Source organism: Bufo bufo, chromosome 7 (genome assembly GCF_905171765.1).
Source record: "Bufo bufo chromosome 7, aBufBuf1.1, whole genome shotgun sequence".
Classification (NCBI taxonomy): domain Eukaryota; kingdom Metazoa; phylum Chordata; class Amphibia; order Anura; family Bufonidae; genus Bufo; species Bufo bufo.
The window spans coordinates 158,444,953-158,469,636 of NC_053395.1; the positions used below are offsets into that span (position 1 = coordinate 158,444,953).

Sequence of the window (24,684 nt, forward strand, 5' to 3'; positions counted from 1 at the left end):
CGTGGCGGGTGTATCAGCTGTGAGGGAGGAGGGGCTGGGGGCCGGCATCTGCATTTATAATGACAGCGGGGCCCGTGCAGTGACTGTATTCTACTACACGGGCCCCGCTCACTGTATAATCGTATCTGTATTCTGTAATAGTTAATTGTGTATATAATGTAATCGCATAATCAGCGCTACTTACAACTACAAGCGCTCGGTAGGTAGCAGAGAGGAGGGAGGAGGCAGGCCGGGAGGACGGGCGCTGGCAGCGTGAGTCACTACGTCATACGCCCACGCCGCCTGCTTCATTTATAAAGTGGGCGGCGCAGGCGCGTGACGTAGTGAGTGACGCGCCGCCCGCTCGTCCTCCCGGCCTGCCTCCTCCCTTCTCTCTGCTACCTACCGAGCGCTTGTAGTTGTAAGTAGCGCCGATTATGCGATTACATTATATACACAATTAACTATTACAGAATACAGATACGATTATACAGTGAGCGGGGCCCGTGTAGTAGAATACAGTCACTGCACGGGCCCCGCTGTCATTATAAATGCAGATGCCGGCCCCCAGCCCCTCCTCCCTCACAGCTGATACACCCGCCACGCAGCATCGCGGCGGGTGTATCATTGAAAATACTGCAAAATCAGCAGCATTCGCTCCATAAGACGCACTGCTATTTTTCCCCCACTTTTGGGGGGAAAAAGTGCGTCTTATAGGGCGAAAAATACGGTACCTATTTTCCCCACTGTGTATATATATATTACACAGGACTACATGGGGGCATAATGCTAAGTAGGGGACTACGAGGAAGAGAGCATTATAAGTAAAATCTCTAGGGGACATTGTACTACGAGGAGGAGAGCATTATGTATAAAATCTCTAGGGTACATTGTACTAATTGTGGGGCTACAGGGATGCATTTTTATTACAGGAGGTGCAGTATAGCATAGGGGAACTACAGGGCACATTATACTACAGGGGGGGCATTATACTACAGGGGGACATTATACAAGAGTGGTGCATTATATTGCAGAGGGGGATTATACTACAAGGGGCATTATTCTACAGGGGGCACTATGGTGGGCATTATAGTAGAGGGGAGGTTGAGAGCATTATAAATTCTAGCACTATAGAGGTGTATTGTAATATTGGGGATGTTACAGTGTGGAACTTTATACATACTGGCACTACACAGAGGAAGGGGGCATTACAATACAAGGGGAGTACCACAGGGGGCATTATAATATAGGGCAGGGATGGACAACCTGCGGCTCTCCAGCTGTTGCAAACTACAACTCCCAGCATGCCCAGACTGCCTATAGCTATCAGTCTGCAGCAGACAGCTGGAGAGTTGCAGGTTAGCCATCCCTGATATAGGTGGCACTGCAGCGGGACTTTACAAATACTGGGGTTACTAAAGGGGGTCTTATTACTTCTGTGCCCTCTACAGGGGGGCCTTATTAATTGGCTTTATTATTATTGTGGGCTGTAAAGGGGTGCCTTATAGAGGGGCCTTGCATTCTTGCTATTAGGACACTGAAGGGGGCATTGTTACTAATGAGAGCACTTTGGGAGAAAATAATTACCATTGGTGGGACTTTAAGGAGCACTTACTATGGGGGTACTTCCTGTATGACACAATTATTTTTGCAGTATAGTATAAGGCGGCATTGGGGAGCACAGCAGGCATAGTATTGGGGTTAGCAGCAGGATAACAGCTTTGGGGCACCAGGAGGGGGAGGATGATGGAAAAGTGATGAATCTAAGATGTCTGTGTGGTAAACGCTGCAGATACGAGATGTCGGTGAAAGAAGGTGCTAAGTTGGTCTGGTCAGAAGAGAGGAGAAGAGGAACGAGAACATCAGAGGAGATATAACTGGATGCAAGACAGTATAACAGTACATATATATAACAGTAGGGCTGGAGGAGAGGTTGAATTGAGATTGAGGTGCAGCCCAGGCAGTCTCCATAGAAATAGACCAATAGTCTCATAAACTGATATGTTTATATACCACCACTCCTAAAGTCCTAGACTTTTTCATCTACGATATATTATTCACTCAGCTAACAGCATTCTAACTACATGCCTAAGATGATAGAACAGACAAGAGATTTTGGTCAGTACAAGGGATACTCATCATTCTGTGTTATCTACGGTGAGGTGGCAGCCATGTAATCTCACTGATACCCATCGTGAGAGTCACGTGATTACCTGCTTCATGGGAAGAAGGGTAATGAATCTCATTTCGTGATTATGTCACCTAGCCAGACGTGTTACCTTAGAAACAGCCTCATTGTAAAGAACAGAAAATTCCGCCTCAAATTAGTCCAGTAGTTTTAGTAAATTGCTTGTATTGTGGACCTTGAAGGTTTGTAAAGACTTTTTTTCCGTTAATGCTGTTCTGTTCATCTCTCTCCTGAATAGGATATCAAGCAATCTATGTACTAACACACATTATGTCATTACAGTCATTAGGGATCCATTAGTAGGAGGTAAAGGGTGCAAAAAATGACTGCCCCATTGCCAAATTACTTTCCTTTTGCATTTTCCTTAGCGCACAATTTATCACACCATTAACCTATTCTTTGCAGCGGGATCACATCCATCTTCGGCTTTTTCATTCCCTTTCTAGAAATGATTTTGTAGATATCTTATAGACTGATAGCATTTAAGTTTCTAACATTTGAGATATATATAAAGTTTAAAATGGCTTGAAATGCACTTATGCCACACAATCCTTGGAAAACATGTGTTAAATGAGTTCAGCTATTACAATTTTTTCATACATGGCATCCAGTTTAAAGGGGTTGGCCACTTTCTAGCTACTTGTGACCAATGCATATGTAACATGACTATATGGCATTTTTACTAATATAGCCTGTGTTCATATTCCGCATTGTTTGCTATATTTCATAAGCCATGTCCCCTTGTTAGAGTAATCTTATGTGCTGTCACATAGAGGTTCTTGCCATAAGATGATAATTGATTGAGGGTCCTATGACCAGAGACATCACTCAGCCTCCTCCATTCTAACACCAAAAGTACAAGTCCAGATGTAAGGTGCAGTGTATTTGCCTGGTCACATGACCCTCCATCAGCAGCCATTTTATGGACAAGAGCACAAAAAACTTGGCAAACATGGGGGTATACCTAGAAAATGGTGCAGGATTTAAAAAAAGGCCATATTAGTAAGTGCCATATAATCATTTTACAAACACATTAGTCAACAGTAACCAGATAGTGGTCAGCCCCTTTAACCCTAAATTATTTGCAATGAAAAAAACATTCTGTAAATTTCTTTGCACAACGTAAGAAATACAGTGGTCATATTGTCACTAGGCAACGTTACGCTAACGCCTGCTAGATCCTGCCCGTGAAACACTAAACCACTGTGACATAGAACCATGCATTAGTAATTATATAAAATGTCAACTGTTTCGATAGACATTTTTAGTTCAAGGTGAAAAGGCAGATTTTCTATATCCTACACACAGTCTGATGAATCTGCTGTCACTGAGAACTCTACATGTCAACCTGTCAATAGAGCCTCTCCAGTGACCTCAGATCACAAGTCATCTGGCCTGATGTTCAGATCATAGCCATATGATGAGCAGCTTGATTGTCTTTGCTGCTTGCAGAGCAGATAATGAAAGGGCAGATGAAAGATAATTTTGGGCCATAAAGACATATTTATACAAACTGCTGGAGCAGCTAATAGAAAGAAAGCCAGTGAATGAGCGGTTCGTGTTTAATGATTGCTTGACAGTAAGTATTAAACCAGTTTCTGTATCTGAATTTTCATGCTCTCATAAGAAACAGCATTTTCGTCTAAGGTGAACTAAAGATATGATATTTTTTTTCTAAGCAAGCAAAGACATCAAAAATCTAACAAACAAGAGTGGAGTGTCTTCACCTATCCTATGTGTGGAGAGGAAAGCTTTGGAGAAATGCTTGCCAGCAGAAAAAAATAAGAAATTTAGAAGAGGAATTCTTTGAAAAAGTTATTTCCGAAATAGTCGAACATTTAGGCTGCTGCTACATGTTCAGACTTTTTGATTTCGTTTTTGAAGCCAAAATCAGGAGTGGATTATAACAGGAGAGAAAGTATTAAGGGCAGATACAACACCTCTCCTGGTTTTGGTTTCAAAAACTTCATCAAAAAGCCTGAACGTGTGGCTGCACCCTTAGTCTTTTAAAGAGGACCTGTCACCTCTCCAGCCATGTCTGCCATATGGGGCTCTGAGAAAACTATTCTCGATTAGCAAATAGCTTATGTGCAAGCTGAATTCCCTCCTGGCCTAGTTGCTGGAGCTTCAGTTGCTGCTGTACCACTTAGTTGTGGTAAATATAGCACACTTTGGCGCCTTCATCTAAATTAAATGTTTCTACCGGGTGGCCCTGGGTTTGCTGGGACTCTTGGTCAACCAAGCAAGGGTTCCACTGCTATATTAAAAATTTAACTCTTGTCGGTCTGCAAATGTGGCATACTTTAAACACTTTCGCATAAATAAAAATTTTATGTGGTGCAGCCCGAGCAGTGGGCCAGGCAAGCAAAGGTTCTTCAGTTATATGGAAACTTTAGGGCTCTTTCGCACTTGCGTTGTTTTGTTCCGGCATAGAGTTCCGTCATCGGGGCTCTATGCCGGAAGAATCCTGATCAGGATTATCCCCATGCATTCTGAATGGAGAGAAATCCGTTCAGGATGCATCAGGATGTCTTCAGTTCAGGACCGGAACGTTTTTTGGCCGGAGAAAATACCGCAGCATGCTGCTCTTTTTGCTCCAGCCAAAAATCCTGAACACTTGCCGCGAGGCCGGATCCGGAATTAATGTCCATTGAAAGGCATTAATCCGGCCTTAAGCTAAACGTCGTTTCGGCGCATTACCGGATCCGACGTTTAGCTTTTTTTGAATGGTTACCATGGCTGCCAGGACGCTAAAGTCCTGTTTGCCATGGCAAAGTGTAGTGGGGAGCGGGGGAGCAGTATACTTACCGTCGGTGCGGCTCCCGGGGCGCTTCAGAGTGACGTCAGGGCGCCCCACGCGCATGGATGACGTGATCGCATGGATCACGTCATCCATGCGCATGGGGCGCTCTGACGTCATTCTGGAGAGCCCCGGGAGCCGCACGGACGGTAAGTATACTGCTCCCCCGCTCCCCACTACTACTACGGCAACCATGACTTTAATAGCGTCCTGGCTGCCATAGTAACACTAAACGCATTTTGAAGACGGATCCGTCTTCAAATGCTTTCAGTTCACTTGCGGTGTTACGGATTCGGCGGGCACCTCCGGCAAATGGAGTACACGACGTATCCGGACAACGCAAGTGTGAAAGAGGCCTTAACTCTCGTTGGTTGGCACTTCTGCACCTTCACCTAAATTTTATTTTCCTGGCGTGTTGCCTGGTGGGACTCTTGGCCAGGCAAGTAAGATTACTGCTGCCATATGGAAAATTTGACTCATCGGTTTGCAAATGTGCCGCACTTCTGTGCCTTCACCTAAATGTATAATTTTTCTGGGCTCTGGCCTGGGTGGTGTGGTGGGACACTTGGCATGTGTGTGTAATATGGGTAGGCATTCTGACTACATTAAGGCATGATTTTTGGAATCTTTGGAATATGAACAAGAATAACATGTGATGGAGCAGTGTGTTTTTAAACACGCTGTTTTTTTTTTTTTTTTATGTCAACCATGCATTTACGCTTTGCTAGGTATGTAATTGTAACTCTGACTTTATTTTCTATTGTTGTTATTGCATTCAAGAGCTTGGGGAGGGGAGACAGAAAAAGCAAAAATGCATAAAAATTATGAAAAGGGGTAACATCTGTTCCTACAAATCAGAGTCTTAGGTTACTAGAGGGTGTTATATACACCAATTTTCAGGGCAATAGGAGCAACTTTGGTTGATCTAAAAAACAGGCATCGCTACAGTATGCAGGAAAGGGGTAGGGTCTTGAAAAAGAGGCATGCCCATGCCCATAAAATATGTATTCTCCTGCAAGCCAACTCTTCAAAGATGACAAGTATGATGATAATATGAAGATGAGTGTTTAACCAATGATGGGCATATTACATGTGTCGAAATTAGACCCGTATTTTTGAAAAAAATATGATTTGGCAAAATCAGAATTCTTCACATTTGTTTGGGTGACAGAGAGAGTACAGTTTCTACTGGCTTACAATTAGTGATGAATGAATTTCTGGAGATTTGTTTTGGGTCTGAATCAGATGTGTGATTCAAATTGGAACTGAAGTGATTTTACCTGAATCAAAAGTGCTTCAATCTCCGTGAAAAGCTGTGCATGGCATTTTTCACTCTCTCTTTATTTCTCTCTTCCTCTTTCATTCTCTCCTCAAAGATTTTCGCGGATTGAATCACTAGAAAGTCTGTTTCTATAGAATATGAACTTTTAGAAAAATCCTGGTTGAATTTTGATTCTGTAGATTTGTTCAACTTTATTTACAATAAAAAACGTAAAATATCTATACCGAACAGGTATGTACTATACCAGCATTTTACAAATATGTGGAAATATTAAAGGGATTCTCCAGGATTTACCTATTGATGACCTATCCTCATGATAAGTTATCAATATGAGAGCAGCTGGGGTCTGACTCCCGTCACCCCACCTATCAGTTGTTTGAGGAAGCCACAGTACTCACCAGAACTCCGGAGAGCACAGTAACCTCCTCGCAGCTTACCAAGCACAGTGCCATAACCTGATAGTGGCTGTGATTGGTATTGCAGCTTATCCCCATTCACATGAATGGTGTTGTGCTGCACCTAGGATGACCAATGAACATGACGTCACATGGCCTAGATTGATGCCTAAGCGCTTTCAGAGTTCTTGGTTCAGCTGATCGATGGGGGTCTTGGGAGTCAGATCCCCGCCGATCTTATATTGATGACCCTTCCTGAGGATAGGCCATCAATCTGTAAATCCTGGTAAACTCTTTAAAAAAATGCTACAAGCTACTGTTACTTGAGAAGACCTAGAATGGGTATTCCTTGCTTTCACTGCAAGGATAAATACTGTATGACTTTTTCAATATGGAGCCTGCAAAAGCAGACTCTACACCTCTGTATAGATCTGCTTTTCTTCAAGATAGACTACACGTTAACAACTGACATTTTTTGTAATTTTCTATGTAATGTGGTTGTAATTAAATCTCTGTGTAAATGCTGGGCACTGGTTGATTGTGCAACCATTACATTATAATTTTCCAGCAAGTTGGCTGCATCCGATAACTCTTATTAGATATGCTGTAATTTCTTACTCATCCTTGGAATCTATGGAAATTACACTGCCTGGCCAATTAAAATTACAAACAACATATGTTCTACAATAAAGACGGAGCATAAATAATAATCAAATAGGAGGGCGTCTCGACATGGATTGTTTGGATAACAAAATGGCTACTCTGTGCTTTGTTAGAAGCACTTGTCTTACAGGCACAGCACACATCATTGCCAATAACTCCATCTGGTATTTTCATTTTTTCAACAATTTGAGATTTTGTGTAGCTGATATATAGTGGGAGCAGAAATGGCTCTATTACACATTAAGGGGCATTTTGAAAAGTCACATGACATGTCTTCAGGGAAAGATTAGAAACTTAAAGTGATCCCATGTTTTAGATGGGTCTAAATTAGGCTTGAGTGAATTCACCTTTGGATTATAGATCCAAAGTCGATTCGTTCAAATACTTTGATTTTAATGGTGTATCCGATCAGCATTAAAATGTATTGGCTCTGAAGTTGAGCAAGACCGTGGTGTATTGAAAAACTATTTAGGCCTCGTGCACACGACCGTGCCGTTTTTTCGGCTCGTGTGCCTTCCGCAATTTGCAGAATGGAACGGGCTGCCCATTGTAGACATGCCTATTCTTGTCCGCAAAACGGACAAGAATAGGACATGCTCTATTTTTTTTTTGCGGGGCCTCGGAACGGAGCGTCGGATGCAGACAGCACACGGAGTGCTGTCCGCATCTTTTGCGGCCCCATTGAAGTGAATAGGTCCGCATCCGAGCCGCAAAAACTGTGTCTCGGATGCGGACCATAACTACGGTCGTGTGCATGAGGCCTTAAACTAGCATTCCGAACTGTGCTTTGGTACCGAGGTACCAACCAGTACCAAAGCCCAGTTAGGATTTCTATTAGTGTTGAACGAGCGCCAAAGTGCTCGGGTGCTCTGGTGCTCGAGTAGAACACTTTGGGATGCTCGGGTGCTCTACAGAGCACCCAAGCACAATGGAAGTCAATGGGAGAACCAGAGCATTAAACCAGGCAGCCCCTGCTCTGAAGAGGGGAGGGTGTCTGATTCACAGGAAAAGGCCAGAAATTGATGGAAAGACCACTGAAATGGTTCGGGAACAGCATGGGGAGGATGTCTGGATGCATCTTGGACTCCCAGGTCGCTGCTGGGAACGATGTTGTCCGAGTAGTACGCCACTTTTACAGACTGACAATAATACGCACAAAACCGAAGATAAAATCGATTTTAGAGGAAAAATTGTTAGGAAACATTCTTTCCTATATATTTACTTGTATATAAAGTGCAAGTGCTGCCAAAAATTACAAGGAAGAGGCACTCCGATACAACCTGCATATCACATAAAGGAAGGCCTCATTCACATTATGGTACAATTGTTCAGGTAGTGGGAAAGGGCTGTCAAAAATTACAAGGAAACGGCACTCCAATACACCCTTTATTACACATAAAGAAGGGCATCATACACACCCTTGAAAAATTGATTGATGGCTTGCTGGTGACCCTCTAAAACATTAGGAGCAAGGGCCTGCTGGTGAACCTCTAAAACATTAGGGGCGAGGGCCTGCTGCTGATCTGACCATCTAAAACATTAGAAGCAAGGACCTGCTGCTGATCTGACCATCTAAAACATTATAAGCTAGGGCTTGCTGTTGACCCTTTAAAAAATTAGGGGTGAGGGTCTGCTGCTGAGCTCACCATCTAAGACATTAGGGCTGAGGGCCTGCTGCGGATCTGACCATCTAAAACATTAGGGGCGAGGGCCTGCTACTGAGCGGACCCTCTAAAACATTAAGGGCGAGTGCCTGCTGCTGATCTGACCATCTAAAACATTAGGGGTGAGGGTCTGCTGTTGAGCTGACCATCTAAAACATTAGAGGCGAGGCCCTGCTGCTTATCTGACCATCTAAAACATTAGCGGCGAGGGTCTGCTGCTGAGCTGACCCTCTAAAACATTAGGGACGAGAGCCTGCTGGTGACCCTCTAAAATATTGGGGGTGAGGGTCTGCTGCTGAGCTGACCCTCAAAATCATTACGGGTGAGGGTCTGCTGCTGAGCTGACCCTCTAAAATATTAGGGGCGAGGGCCTGCTGCTTATCTGACCATCTAAAACATTATGGGTGAGGGCCTGCTGGTGACCCTCTAAAACATTGGGGGTGAGGGTCTGCTGCTGAGCTGACCCTCTAAAACATTATGGGTGAGGGACTGCTGGTGACCCTCTAAAATATTGGCGGTGAGGGTCTGCTGCTGAGCTGACCCTCTAAAACATTAGGGGTGAGGGTCTGCAGCTGATCTGACCATCTGAAACATTAGGGGCGAGGGCCTGCTGGTGACCCTCTAAAACATTAGGGGTGAGGGTCTGCTGCTGAGCTGACCCTCTAAGACATTATGGGCGAGGGCCTGCTCCTGATCTGACCATCTAAAACATTAGGGGAAAGGGCCTGCTGCTTATCTGACCATCTAAAGCATTAGGGGTGAGTGGCTGCTGCTGATCTGACCATCTAAAACATTAGGGGTGAGGGTCTGCTGCTGAGCTGACCCTCTAAAACATTAGGGGCGAGTGCCTGCTGCTGATCTGACCATCAAAAACATTAGGGATGAGGACCTGCTGCTGAGCTGACCCTCTAAAACATTAGGGGCGAGGTCGTCCTGCTGGTTACCCTCTAAAACATTAGGGGTGAGGGCCTGCTGCTGAGCTGACCCTCTAAAACATTAGGAGCGAGGGCAGCCTAATAAGCATGTTGATATGATGGAGGAGGAGGACGAGAAAAGGAAGATTGAACCATATACCCTTTTTTGTGGTGGAAGGGGTGCATGGGAATACAGTGTATCCAATACACCATAAAAGCCACTTTTAAAGTGCCTTTATGTTCAGCCGCTTTCCTCTGTTGGAGTAGAGAAGTCAGGGGAAATCCAGGCCTTGTTCATTTTGATAAGACTGGTTGGTTTTTCCTTGGTTGCCCAAGGAACTATGTACTCTGCCGCCAGCGTAGTCAGCTGGAAATTTTTGGAGCAATTTTTCCACAAGGACCTTCTGGTATTGCACCATTTTGCTAGTCGTCTCCACCACAGGAATGAGAGGTGAGAAGTTCTCTTTGTAGCAGGGGTCGAGAAGGGTGAACAACCAGTAATCGGTGTTGGCCAAAATGCGTGTAAGGCGAGGGTCACGGGAAAGGCAGCATAACATAAAGTCAGCCATGTGCGCCAGAGTCCAAACAGACAAGACTTTGTTGTCCTCATCAGGAGGATAACTCTCAATCTCCTCATCCTCTTCCTCCTCTTCGGTCCATCCACGTTAAACAGATGGAATAAACCTGCTATGGGTACTACCCTCTGTAGCGGAGGCGACCGTCTCCTGCTCCTCCTCATCATCATCATCATCATCCAATTCACGCTGAGAAGACGAACTGAGGGTGGTCTGGCTATCACCCTGTGTACTGTCTTCCCCTATTTCCTCTTATTCCACATGCAAAGCATTCGCCTTCATTGTGAGCAGCGAGTGTTTTAGTAGACACAGAAGTGGGATGGTTACGATGATAATAGTGGCATGGTTACGATGATAATAGTGTGTTGATTTCTCAAAGTTTCGTAAAACCTCACAGAGGTCAGACATCCATGCCCACTCGTCGCTTGTGAAGAGTGGAAGCTGACTGGAAAGGCGATGATCATGTTGCTGCTGGCATTCCACAACTGTCCTCTGCTGCTCACAAAGCCTGGCCAACTTATGGAACGTGGAGTTCCAGCACGTGCTCACGTCGCACAACAGTCGGTGAGCTGTCAATTGCAAGCGCTGCTGCAGAGTTGCCAGACCAGCAGCAGCTGTAGATGACTTTGGAAATGAGCACACACACAGCACACCTTCACCAGTAGCTCATGTAAATTGGGGTAGGTTTTGAGAAACTGCTGAACCACTAAGTTGAACACGTGGGCTAGGCATGGTATGTGTGTGAGCTTGCCGAGCTCCAAAGCCGACACCAAGTTAAGGACATTATCAAACACAACCATGTCTGGTTGTAGGTTGAGTGGTGAGAGCCACAGGTCAGTCTGGTCCCTTATACCCTGCCACAGCTCTGCGGCGGTGTGCTGTTTGTCACCTAAGGAAATTAGTTTCAGCTCGGCCTGTTGCCGCTTCCCCACTGCAGTGCTACACTGCTTCCAGCTACTGACTGATGGCTGACTGGTGCTGCAATATGAGAATTCAGAAGTGGAAGTGGAGGAGGAGGTGCAGGAGGAGAAGGGGGGGTTGCAGTCACTAATGTAGGTGGTGACGGAAATCCTGATGGAAGTAGGGCCCGCAATCCTTAGCGTCAGTAGCACCTGTGCCATCCCGGGGTACAACTCGCTCTCGGCCTCCTCAACGTGGACCTAGGCGTTCAGCCCACCTATTAGGGTGATTTGATGCCATGTGGCGGATTATGCTGGTGATAGTGAGGTTGCTAGTGTTTACGCCCCTGCTCATTTTGGTACGGCAAAGGTACTGGGAGGATGGGGCACAAGGTACTGGGAGGATGGGGCGCGCCGTGTATCGGAGCCACAAACCCTCACCCTCACATATACCGTACTGACAGGGGAACGTGCCAAGAGTACCTGGTGCTAAATCACATTAGCATGGGTGAGATGTAAACTCACCCAGAGTAACAAATAGCTAAATGCATATCACATATGTGCCAAGTATCCCTGATCACACAAGCCATAGCTGCCGGCCCAAAAGGAGCGTCCGGGGCCTGCCCTTAATATAGAGCAGGAGGCCCGGTCACAAAGGCAATTGCAACAAAAGCGTGCGTGAAAGGTGACCACAGAATAAAAGGACTGAGTGAAAACACTATGAGATGCATAAGTTACCCATGACGTGTGAAGGCACCAAGTGTCTAAGCAGAGCTGCACCTCGACGCACGTTTCGCCAAGAAAGGGCTTCGTCAGGAGGTCCATCCGCCCCATCCTCCCAGTACCTTTTGCCTTATGTTATTGTATACTTACTTTATGTCTTAATAAACTACATATATTTTATATGAGTGTTCTCCTCATTCTTTATGGGGTTAATGGTTTGGTTCTTTTTTGGTTATACACATGCTGGTGTAAGGCAGGGACGGCAACACAGAAAAAATTGTGGCGGCTGGGGACTGAGTAACGAGGGATGTTTACCGCCATCAGGCTGCGGAAAGCCTCTGTGTGCACAAGCCTAAATGGCAACATTTCTAGGGCCAGCAATTTGGAAAGGTGCGCATTTAGTGCAATGGCCTGTGAGTGATTGGCTGGGTATTTGTGCTTTCGTTCAAATGCCTGGGGTATGGACATCTGTACGCTGCGCTGGCACACAGAAGTGGATGTGCTATATGATGGTGCTTGCGAAGGTCCAGGTGCATGGCGGGAGGCATCCAGGCCTGCGTCTTGGACAGGGAATTGGCCAGCATGTAACACAGGGGAAGAGGAGACAGTGGTGTGACCCGCAGACACTGATTGTGGACCCAGGCGTTCGGCCCACCTATTAGGTTTGATTCCATGTGGCGGATCACGCTGGTAGTGGTGAGGTTGCTAGTGTTCACGCCCCTGCCCATTTTGGTACGGCACAGGTTGCAAATGACAATTCTTTTATCGTCCTCACTTTCCTCAAAAAAGCACCAGACTGTGGAACACCTACCCCTTGGCAAGGGAGATTGCCGCAAGGGGGTACTCCGGGGAACTGTTGCGGGCCTGTTTGGTGTGGCCTGCCTTCTCCCTTTTGCCACCCCACTGCCTCTTCCAGCCTGTTGCAGTGCTGCGGATCCCTGACCCTCTTTACTCCTCGCTCGGCTTGCCACCTTCCCAGGTTGGGTCAGTGATTTCATCATCCACCATTTACTCTTCCACTTCCTCACTCTGGTCATCCTCCTGACTTGTTGACCTAACAAGAACCACACTTATTGACAACTGTGTCTCAGCCTCAGCATGAACCTCTTGAGACACTAATTACTGTTAACTTATTGGCAACTGTGTCTCATCATCATCCACCTCGTGAAACACTAATTGCCATTCCCCACCGTCATCTTTTTCTGACTGTGAATGCTTAACAGTTTGGGAATCAGTGCACCAGATCTCCTCATGTCCCTCTTCAAGCAGGCTTGGCGAGAGGGCCAAATTAAGGAATGGCGATGAAAAGAGCTCCTCGGAATATCCAAGTGTGGGATCACTTGTTTGCCAAGACTCTCCATGTTGTGAGGAAGGAGGAACAGGGTAAGGATTCTGTTGACCAGACTCTTGGCTACTGAGACTGGACTTTGTGGAAGACAGGGTGGTGCTTAACTGACTGGAAGCATTATCTGCTGCAATCCAACCGACCACCTGATCGCACTGGTCTGACTTTGAGAGTGGTGTCCTGCGCCGCCCTGCAAACTGGGACATGAAGCTAGGTATCATAGATGAGTGTGTTTCTTATGTTCTGGCAGCAGGCATAGTTTCACCGTGCCCAGGGCCACGGCCTCTGCGTATACCATCAGCAGCACGGCCTCTTCCCCGTCCCTTACTGCTTGCCTTGAGCATATTTAATGGTATATTTGCTTGCAAGTATGTCACACGTACAGTAGCGCAGGTTTTGTAAGTGTATGTACAAATAAATTAAACTGAATGTCACAGGAGATGTAGCGCAGGTAATGTCGCTGTCACTAGTGGTGAAAAATGTAACTGAATGTCACTGATATTTAGGATGTGCAAACGTTATACAGGAGATGGAGCGCAGGTAATGTCATTGTCACCAGCGGCGAAAAAATTTAACTGAATGTCACAGAAATATAGGATGCGCAAATGTCATACAGGAGATGTAGCGCAGGTAATGTCGCTGTGACCAGCGGCGAAAATATTAAACTCAATGTCACTGATATGTAGGATGTGCAAACGTTATACAGGAGATGTAGCTCAGGTAATGTCGCTGTCACTAGTGGTGAAAAATGTAACTGAATGTCACTGATATGTAGGATGTGCAAACGTTATACAGGAGATGTAGCACAGGTAATATCGCTGTCACCAGCAGCCAAACAATTGCACGCAATTTAGTGCAGGTTGTGCTAATAATATATATTGCAGCCAGATAAAACAATAGTCCTTAAAAGGACTTTTGGGTCTCTAACACCTTTCAAGACTAAACCCTGCTTAAAAAAAAATTTATATTCCTGTCCCTACACTATCTGTCCCTTCTGCTGCAGCTCTCCCTGACTAAACCACGTGTCATCGAATGCTATATAGCACGCGATGCCCGAGTCAAAATGGTGTTCGGATGAGCATGCTCGCCCAACACTATTTGCTATTTTAAATTGTTTTTAAATATGTAGATATGCATACCTTAGGAAGTCTAGCGTGACTCGGGAGGAACGACCTTTGGCTTCTCAGAGCCAATAATTTTTAATGCTGTATGGATTTGCTCAAGCCTAGTCTAAATAGGCAGAAAGTGGGGTCAACACTAGTAGGTGGAGTCAACAAACTATTAGGTCTGATCACATACTTTATTCCAGATCCATCATTCGCCAGATCCAAATGGCATCCCCTGAACTTCAATGACTTATAATGGAGGTATTTGAGGTTTAGTTGAACTCACTGTATGCAGCACTATTCTAGTCATGAAACTATCAGCAGAGGCTGAGAATGGAGCCCAAATTCAGATGTGAACCTAGCCTTAGAGCAGCAGTTTGTGTCTCAGACCAGCAAGCCATTATTTAGCTTTAGAGAAATGTAGTCACCAGGTCACCCAACCATATATAAATATATGTAGGCACTTCCTATTCTTAAAGGGATTTTCTGGTAAGTAAATATTGATGGGCCTATCCTCAGGGGAGGTCATCAATATTATATTGATGGGTGTCTCACACCCAGCATCCTCATGATCAGCTATTTCAAGTAGCTGCAGTCACGAGAAACTATACAGCAGAAGCTAGAAGCAGAAGGGTCAGTTCACTGTGTAATGGCCATGCCGGGTACTACAGCTATGCTCTCATGCATGTGAAGGGCAGCTATAGTATGCTTACAACAGAAACAACACAGTGGACAGAACCTTCAGTCATCTGTATGGAACAGCTGATCGGTGGAGGAGTTAGGTGTCAGATGATCCCCAGCAATCTGTCGATTCGTTCAAATACTTTGTTTTAATGCTGTTTGGAGACCAGTCTCCGTGCAGCATTAAAATGTATTGCCTTCATGGAGGTAAAATAAGTTTCACCCAAAGTCGCGCAAGACTTCGGTGAATGAATTTCGGTATTAATTTCTGCATCTTTAAAAACATTTAAAATTTGGAAGCTGAAGTTGGGTTTGGTACCTGCTGGTACCTCGGTACCAAGCTCTGCTTCTGATTGCTAGTTTAAAATGTTTTTATTTGTTGTTTGCTTCACAATAAATAAATAAAAAACATCTTCAAAGTCGTGGGCATGTTCTGTAAATTAAATGATACAAATCCTCAAACAATCCATGTTAATTCCAGGTTGTGAGGCACCAAAATACAGAAAAAGTCAAGGGGGTGAATACTTTTGTAAGGCACTGTATGCATGCTCTTCTACAACTTATTCTTACAAGTTCAGTTAGAGCTTCTTTAAATGTTATATGAACGGTAAAGATTCCTGGTGCCTTATATCCCCTTACTTTTGCTCGTATATGTCAAGTTAGTGATGAAATACCTCTCCAAGATGCACAGGTTGGAGGAGTAGTGTTGGAGACACAACAACTCATATGATAAATCTTGCTGAGCATACCATCTTAAGGACATCTGGATGATGCCAACTGGTAAGATGCCTGAGTTTTTAGACATTGTCTAGTACACATTGTCTAGTAAGACTAGGTGCACATATATAGTGTCAGCTGTATCCAGCCAGTTGTTTTATGCCAGAGTCACCCACAACCGACATATGCATATGTGAACATCAGTCTGGTGTCCACACTGTGCAATGCGCGCAGCATTTTTGTGTCGAGTTCTTGGAGACATCCAGTGTCTAAACTTATATGCTTGATACCAGGAATCATTCTATACCTACCAGATCATCTCTTTTATTAGTTTTTGTGCTATGCTATGGAAACTGAAAAGCATGGCCCACTATATGGGAACCTTGCCTAAAGACTTTTTTAAGGTTTAAGACAAGACGTTGCAACTAGCCCGCTACACCTGTATCCCACTGGGATTCTTCATTAATGTAAAAGACTCGCTGATGGCACACTCATCATTAAAGGTTCAGCTTTTTCTGAAGTGATTGATGCTTGTTCATTGTGTGTACGAAAGGGGATGATTATGTTAGAGCCATTTGTCAGATTAAACACTTCAATGCCTACAATGTATTGATTTACACTGAATTAGAGACCACCCTGACATGTTATTATTATTTCATTATTTTATGAATAGGGAAAAATAAAAGTGAATGCATTATGTATAAAAGAAAATGAACATTCATGGGTTAAGTGTTTGACAGCCTTTTACAATTTAAAAGCAAGGGCTGTTTTCATGTAAGCCTACTTTTGCTGAGTATTTCTAGTATAGCGTGAGGCTGAGGAATAGATTTTAAAGTTCACCTTCCATTAAGACTCAATTGATTGGAAGATCTCTGCATTACATGTTTAAATATCAGAGGGTGTAGGTGGTGGTGCAGACACAACAATATTACTCGGCCCCACTCCAAAGACCCCTCTGGCACATAAAGAGAAAAGACAGGCATATAGTAGAAAGAGTTCAGCTCACCAGCTTGGGCGATCCAAGCCTGTAGTGCACCAATGTGAGGTCCAGTAACAGGAAAGGTAACTACTATGTGATCCAGTTCCAAGTTGAGAATAAAAACACAGCTTTATTGAGGAAACATTAAAAGCAGAAGACACCTATACAGTCAAATATATACAGGCATTTCTGACTCTAAATGTGTTCTTAGTCATAGAATGCTATAGATATAGGGGCTATTTATTAAGACCAATGTTTTAGATGCCGGTCTTAATAACACCTTGCTCTGGTGGTGGCTCTGCTGAAGTTATGTAGCGGCTACGTCCACCGCTGGTCTAAATGTAAGTCAGCTTCCTTGCTGGCTTAAATTTAGACCATTTTTTACGCCTAAAACAGGCATAGAAAATGATGAATAAGACAGACCTGCCGGCCTGTCCCCTACCGCGCCCACCCTACAATCTCTTTTTTAGACATGGCGTGAGCGGGAAAAAGTCGCAGATTGCAGCGAAAATAACCTTTGCAATGCAATCTGTGGCAGATTTATGACAGAAAATTGGCCTATATCTGATAGTAAATGACCACCATAGTGTCAAAAATGCGTACGCATATTTAACTGAAAAAGTGCTCTTTTACTCTTAATGTTTCCTTAATAAAGGCATTGGTTTATCCTCAACATGGAGCTGGATCAGATACTTACCTTTCCTTGTACCTAAACAGGCACCAGTATTATAAATGGTACATGGTAGGTGGGGGCTCTGTTTCTGTTTTTTTTTTTTTTTTTTTTTAGAAACTTCAAATTAAACCTCAGGTGGCATCTGCTGTATAACAGGCTTTACCAGTTGTGCGAACACCACATATTTTAACAAGTTTAAGACCAAGTGATTACCCCTTGTTACTCTGGAGACCTGTGCTTGCTGCTGTCTTGCAGCATGCATGGGCGCCATATGACTTACCTGGCTTTTTGCTCTGCTGTGCCAGTGGTCTGGATCCGCTTGCCCTCCTCTGCCCACCAGCAGTGGACCAAACTGCTGGTGCCCTCCCTGCTTCAGGTCACAGCCTTCCCTTCCCTGTAAAGTCCCGCTAGTCTATTCCGAGGACGCATGTTTTCTGGCTCTTAATGGGCCAGTGCGTGTACCCTAGGCACTGGCTAGTCACCTCAGGGTATTTAAGGCATCTTTCCCTAGGGGAGGGTGCCTAAGCTTTAGGCTATTTATCCTGCTAGTTCTCTGTAAAGGAGTGCTGTTTTCTTTGTCCTCTCATGTACTGACCTCTGCCTGTTTACCAACTCTGACTCTCTGCTGCCTGGCCCTTGCCTGTTTACTGTATTGACCCTCTGCCGCCTGAACCATTCCCCTGCTACCAAGGGTCCACAATTAGGATGCAACTGTTAACTCTGCAAGGCCATGCAGGAACATCTTTGCAATCATATGCTGACTGCCTGGACATTTAAAGGAACCTCCAGCAAAAAAAATAATAATCAACAGCAGAAAGCAATGCTCTACTGACAACAGTTCGTCATTATATTTATCGTACCTGCCCCTCTGTTTTCTTTTTGAGCAGGTGCAGATTAAGCACCTTGATCTTTTTAGGTATAGAGTTTGATTCATTCATCAAGTACAGTTCTTTTGGTAAATTGATTTTAGGTGTTGATTTTAGAATAGACAGATGAGGTCAGGCAGCAGTAATATACCTAATTTCTACTTACATCCATGAATTCAGCATTGGCCTTAGGTCCCGTGGTCTCATTCAGGATCTTGATTGCCACAGGAATCTTTACAGTTTCACCTTCAGGAACCCAGATGCCCTAAATAATACAAAAGTTCAACATTATTCTATTCAATCAAATTCTTTAACAAATTACAGATCAATTTGATAAATTAACTATTCTTATGGTTCACCTACAAACACTGGTACATGCAAATAATACACATATAAATCAAAATGGCTATGCGTTACTTTAGAATGCAATTTAATTTGTACAGCTGAATTTTCACTTCAAACTCCATCAAAAGTTGAATATTAATTAATATTACTCATACAAAGGTCAAAGTACACAATTAAAATGCTAAAAAAAAAAAGGTTCCTCATAGTGCAGACAGTTAAATGAAAATGGTATTGATAGAGAACCAGATTGCAATATGCTAACCATCTAGGGTTGTGCAAATGAAGGAACATCCCTGGAACAGTTGTCAAAGCAAGAGAGTGAAAAAAATGGGGCAGCTGATCATCAGATTTTTTAAGGAGAATAAATGTATAATGAAGATTATTTATTTCCTCACTTCCTTGCCTTAACAACCCAGGCATAAAGTTGACTTTACCATGTCCATTAAATGTGGTTATTAAAGTTTGTGGATCTGATATGATTTAACTTTTTCAGTGAAAACATGGACTGTCCAGCTGGTGGCCCTTCAAGGAGTGGGAGGTGCTTCTGTCCAATTTATTTGACCAGACATATCTAGAACCACCAGCCACTAGTGTATAATGTTTTATGTATTAAAAAAGGGGAGAGTGGTGGTTGGTCTCTGCTACTGGGTCAGTAGGTTAACATGGTGCTCAGGCAGCTGTCCGGCCACAGATGCCATACTAAAGGGTTGAAAAGGCAATGCCATGTGGGACCACAGTGGTGCAAGTGTGTCACCACTTGTGTGGAGCTTAGTAAAGTGGAGGTGCAGTTAGAATGCCATGTTGTATGTAAAAGGAGGATCACCACCCTGGTTCTCCAGAGTAGGCATGTGCATACATGTCATGTAACCCACCTGGGAGGAGTCTAGGAGCCTAGTTACCCTATTCCTGTCAAAAGAAGTTAGACATTGCTTGTGACCCTGGTAGCCATGGACGTGTATTGTGCAGCGAAAATTGTACAAGTTAGGCTAGGTAGAGTAGAAACTTTCTGCACGCTGGCTTTAAACAGCTGGGAACAGGTAGACAGTAGCTACAGATTATTATACTGGAAGAGACCCAATACTTTGTTATCAGTTGCTACCCCTTCCAGCAATTAAGTGTGGAAGGTTGACCAAGCTATGTGCCTCTCCAACCAAGGAGAAGAGTTTGATTACCTTTCCATTTAGTAAATACTTGGACTTGTTTTACTTTCTGCATGAGTTTCTGTCTTTCTGCTCCATGTCTGTGTCCCTTGCATCTGAGTAAAAGAGCCGCACTCTTGTACGACTGCCACTTTACAATTCTACAAATCTAATAACCATTACTGTTTATGAGTCCAGTGTATTCATAAAGGGAGAGCTTCCCCTGCTCCCCTCTCAGCCCTCCCAGCAATGATTAACAGGCAGCTGTGTATACAGACCAAAGAAGTGTAGGGAGTGCTGCAGACTCACAACTATGTGTCTGGGGAATTTTTTGATCTAATCCAACGGTTCAAGCCAACAGTGCAATATTGTTTGCAACATTTTAGTTATTAGAAGAGCAAACTTGTCCCTGTAATATGCTGCCATTAAATAGGGCAGCATATTAAGGTAACAGAACAGCTTTAAAAGGGAGTCTGCCTCCAGGAAATTCCCCATTAAACCAGGTACAATGCCTTTCAGGGCTAGATGAATGTAATGATTTATTTCACTTAGCAAACCATTGCTTCATTCTGCATAAAAATGACTTAATCTATTGCAAATGATCAAAGTGCCCCAAAGGTGGGCCTAAGCCTCTCGGTCCACCTTTGATCCTCCTGATTCCTCTGCCAACCGCTCCCTTTCTATTTTGATTGTCAAGGTCAGGTGAAATTATTGTGCAGGAACTTGGCCCTGTCAATAAAGAATGAGAGGAAGGGACTGTCAGAGAAAACAGGAGGACAAATAGTGCACAGAGTGGCTTCCCTGCTCATTTGCAATGAATAAAAAGTAATTTTTCTTGAATCGCTAAGTGAAAGGTATCATTACATTCAACTGAACTAGCTCTACAAGGAATTGTGCTTCGCAAAACAGTGAATTTCCTGGTGAAATATACCATTTAATTTTTAACCCTTTCCCTGCCAAGGACATATGTCATACATCCTTGCAAGGTAGGAATACAGTAGCAAAGGACATATCTTGTACGTCCATGATACTGATGGATAGATCGCAGGCTGTATAACAGCTACAGATTCAAGCCAGGTCTTATTTTAAAGCTGAGAATCTCTACAGCTTTTATTACCAACCTGAATAACCTCAAGTTATAACTCACGTGTAGGGTTGTCACGATACCAACATTTTCATTTGATACTCGATACCACGTGAAAAAAAATAAAACACAAATAAAGTTGAGTGCATTTTATAGACCGTTCGGGCCATAATAGATCAGTCCTATGCTATTTTCTGGGGGCACAAGGTGACAAAAAAATGGCGAATCACAGCTTTCACCACATAGGAGATATTTTTTTATATTTTAATAGTTCTCACTTTTTCGGACATGGCGATACCTAGTATATTTATTTTTTATTGTGTTTATATTTTTATATGTAAAATTGGGAAAGGGGTGATTTAAACTTTTGGTGTGTTTTTATTTTATTAATTTTTTTACTTTTTTATTTAATAACTATTAGCCCCCTTAGGTGCTAGGATCCTTGTCCTATTCACCCTAATAGAAATCTATTAAGGTGAATAGGAATTTACACTGTCCCTGCTGCCCTGTGCTTTGTGCACACAGCAGCAGGGAGATTACCATGGCAGAGATAGAAGGCTTCAGTAACGTCCTGGTGGCCATGGTAACTGCGATTTAACTGCTGGGGCTCCGAGTGGAAGCTGCAACTGCCATGAATGCAATAAAGATACTGAGGAGGAGGGAAGGCGACCCTTTTCCATTTGCCACCAATGATTATAATACTGGGGGGGGGGGGCGCATTGCATATAATTTACCCAAAATACAAACTTCCTCTACATAATAAATGCTATTTGCTGAAGTGACACAGCCCCTTTAATTATAAGATTAGAATTTATACACCGTATGTTTTGTGCTCTCAGAAAATGTAGATTTTGGTAACCTAGAAACGGTTTACCATGCACTGTATACATTTTTAAGATATATGTGGATGATGACCCTATATTACACAGCATCTGTTCCAGTATTTTTAAGAGCACATGCTCTTGTTGATATATATGCTTGTGGTATGTATGAGATTTGCACACATTATTATATTACATCTATGTTGTTTTTATGTGTAATGTGCAACTTCTGCTTGGATGTGTGTTTTAGGTACAAGTGTTTATTTGATAGATTTAAAAAAAGAACTCCTGTTTGTCACAAAGTTGAATGAAGGTGGACATGGTTGTCAGGTTGTCATCTGTCAAGGTTGTATGCTTTCAGGAAATATATAGGTTTTGGGAATGCACTTACTTTTCCAGGACTGTAATCTGAATTTTAAAGGGTTGGTAATTTTTTTTTAAATTTCCAGCTTTTTGTTCTTTCCAGTTCTGATAATTTTATGAAGATGCATACAAGTACGTTTAGGCCTAAGTGGCATCTTTGAACTCTGCACATGCTGATCTTTTATTTTTAAGAGGTGTGGTCCATAAAACGTTCTGCTTGGGTTACACTTTTAGGCTACTTTCACACTTGCGGCAGAGTGATCCGGCAAGCAGTTCCGTTGCAGGAACTGCCTGCCGGATCCGTCAATCTGCATGCAAACAGACAGCATTTGTAGACGGATCTGGATGCGGATCTGTCTCACAAATGCAATGCAAGAACGGATCCGTCTCTCTGTTTGTCATACGGACAAACTGATCCGTTTCTATTTTTTTGCACATTTTTACTGGTCTGCGCATGCGCAGACCGGAAGGACGGGTCCGGCATTGCGGCACTAATACATTTCAATGTAAATTAATGCCGGATCCGGCATTCTGGCAACTGATCCGGAATTTGGGACGGCGATAATACCGTAGCATGCTGCGGTATTTCCCCCGTCCAAAACACCATTCAGTGACTGAACTGAAGACATCCTGATGCATCCTGAACAGATTTCTCTCTCTTCAGAATGCATGGGGATAAAACTGATCAGTTATTTTCCGGTATTGAGCCCCTATGACGGAACTCAGTGCCGGAAAAGAAAAACGCTAGTGTGAAAGTACCCTTACCCACTAATATAAACTTTAGTTACATTTTGACACAAAGTTGAAGTGCTGAGAGCCATTTCGACAATTTGTTGGGTGCCTACTTTCAGAAAATATATGGGTATTCCCCCATGCTAGTTGTACATGTCAAAACTGAAAATTGTACTGGCTACCCGAGGTGCAAAATGTCCAAACACCCCTGGCAGCCTTTAAACGGTTAAATAATATAGAGTATGCATGCTTATATAGTACTTCCCATGTTATGTACAGTAAGTAATACATGTAAGGTCAGAATCTTTAACAGAGTCTTTATTCTATATTACCTCTAAGACTCTTGGTAGACAACTTGAACACCTAAAATAACTGAGGGCACATTTATACACTGCCAAAGCCACCAGGTCTGGGCTTTAATGTTCTGCCATAGAGCCCTCAGCCAACCTGAACTGTCCAACCTCCTGTCCTCTCTTAAGCTCATAGAGCAACAGATTGAATATCAATGAATCTTGCTACGGCACGCTATTCTGAAAGCATTTACTGCTGGTTCCACTCACTAAACTGAAATCTCAGCAGTGGAGAAAGGAAAGAAAAAAAAACCAGATACAATTGGGATTAATATGACTATAGCAGAAATAATATTTTTTACACTGAAATTGTAGAATTAAGCTGCTGCTTCCTAACTTAAGCAAATTATATATTACAGAAAATGTGAAATAACTTTGGGTTTGCGTTTCATGCATGGGGCAACTCAGTGTTATCATGGTAATTGGTAATGACAGACATCATGGTCCACCTGCAGTATGCAGATGTTGAATTCAAGCCACAAACCATTAGCTCTAGTTCTATATATGAGTAGAATCAAAAATGTGGGCATATTTTCATTACCATGCAGCACTATTTTGATACAGTAGGAATTACACATCTGCATCATAGGCTCTACTAGAAACCCATGTTAGGGGTGAAGATTCAAAAGTACAGTACAAAGTAATGCAATGCGCGATGTAAATGTGTCCTTAAATATAGGTGACTGCATTGTTTTTCTGCTGGTCATTATGTGTTATATGCCACTTTTTGGCATATTTAGGTTGCAGATTTTGTTGCAAAAGTTTTTTGCCACAAAATTTGTGACTTTACCCTGCTCACGCCACTTTTGCTAAGTGGTGGAAAAAGGGGTGTGACATGGACAGGTAAGAGCCGGGCCAGCCGGCCCTCTCATTCTTCATTTTCCACACCAGACAGCAAGGGAGCTGGCATAGATTAAAGCATGTTGCACAGCCGGCGGCAGCAAGCGCCAAGGTTAGGTAAAGGTCTATGTCGCTATATAACTTTGCCGCATCCACCGCCAGCGCAGAGGAATTAAGATGGGCGTCTAAATTGCCGGTCCTAATAAATGTCCGCCAGACTCTTATTTATTGATTTAATTTATTAATGTATTATTTATTTTGCTCACTTATATAGCGCTGACATATTTCACAGCACTTTACAGACATTATCATTGCTTACTCTTCCCAATGGAGCTCATAATCAATTACTTTTATTACTGAACCTACTGGCTCAGTAGTCAAATGTGTCTGCAAAAAAATTCAACACTGTAAACTAATGTAGGACTAGTTTAACTCCTTCACAACATCCACCGTAAATGTTTGGCAGATGTCAGCTGTTTAAAGATGTCACTGCTTCGGAGCAGAGTGAGGAACATGGCTAGCAGGTGCCTGTTGTTTTATACAGCAAATACTTGCAGCTAA

The 24,684-nt window shown here is 43.4% G+C and overlaps 1 protein-coding gene across 2 annotated transcripts in view; it reads right to left on the reverse strand.

Moving 5' to 3' along the window:
• ERBB4 (erb-b2 receptor tyrosine kinase 4) overlaps positions 1-24,684 on the reverse strand; it is a 1,172,496-nt gene that overhangs the window by 170,660 nt on the left and 977,152 nt on the right. For both annotated transcript variants that reach the window (XM_040439645.1, XM_040439646.1), the window contains exon 19: positions 18,616-18,714. In XM_040439645.1, the coding sequence (XP_040295579.1) occupies positions 18,616-18,714 (99 nt within the window). The remainder of the gene's footprint in view (positions 1-18,615; positions 18,715-24,684) is intronic.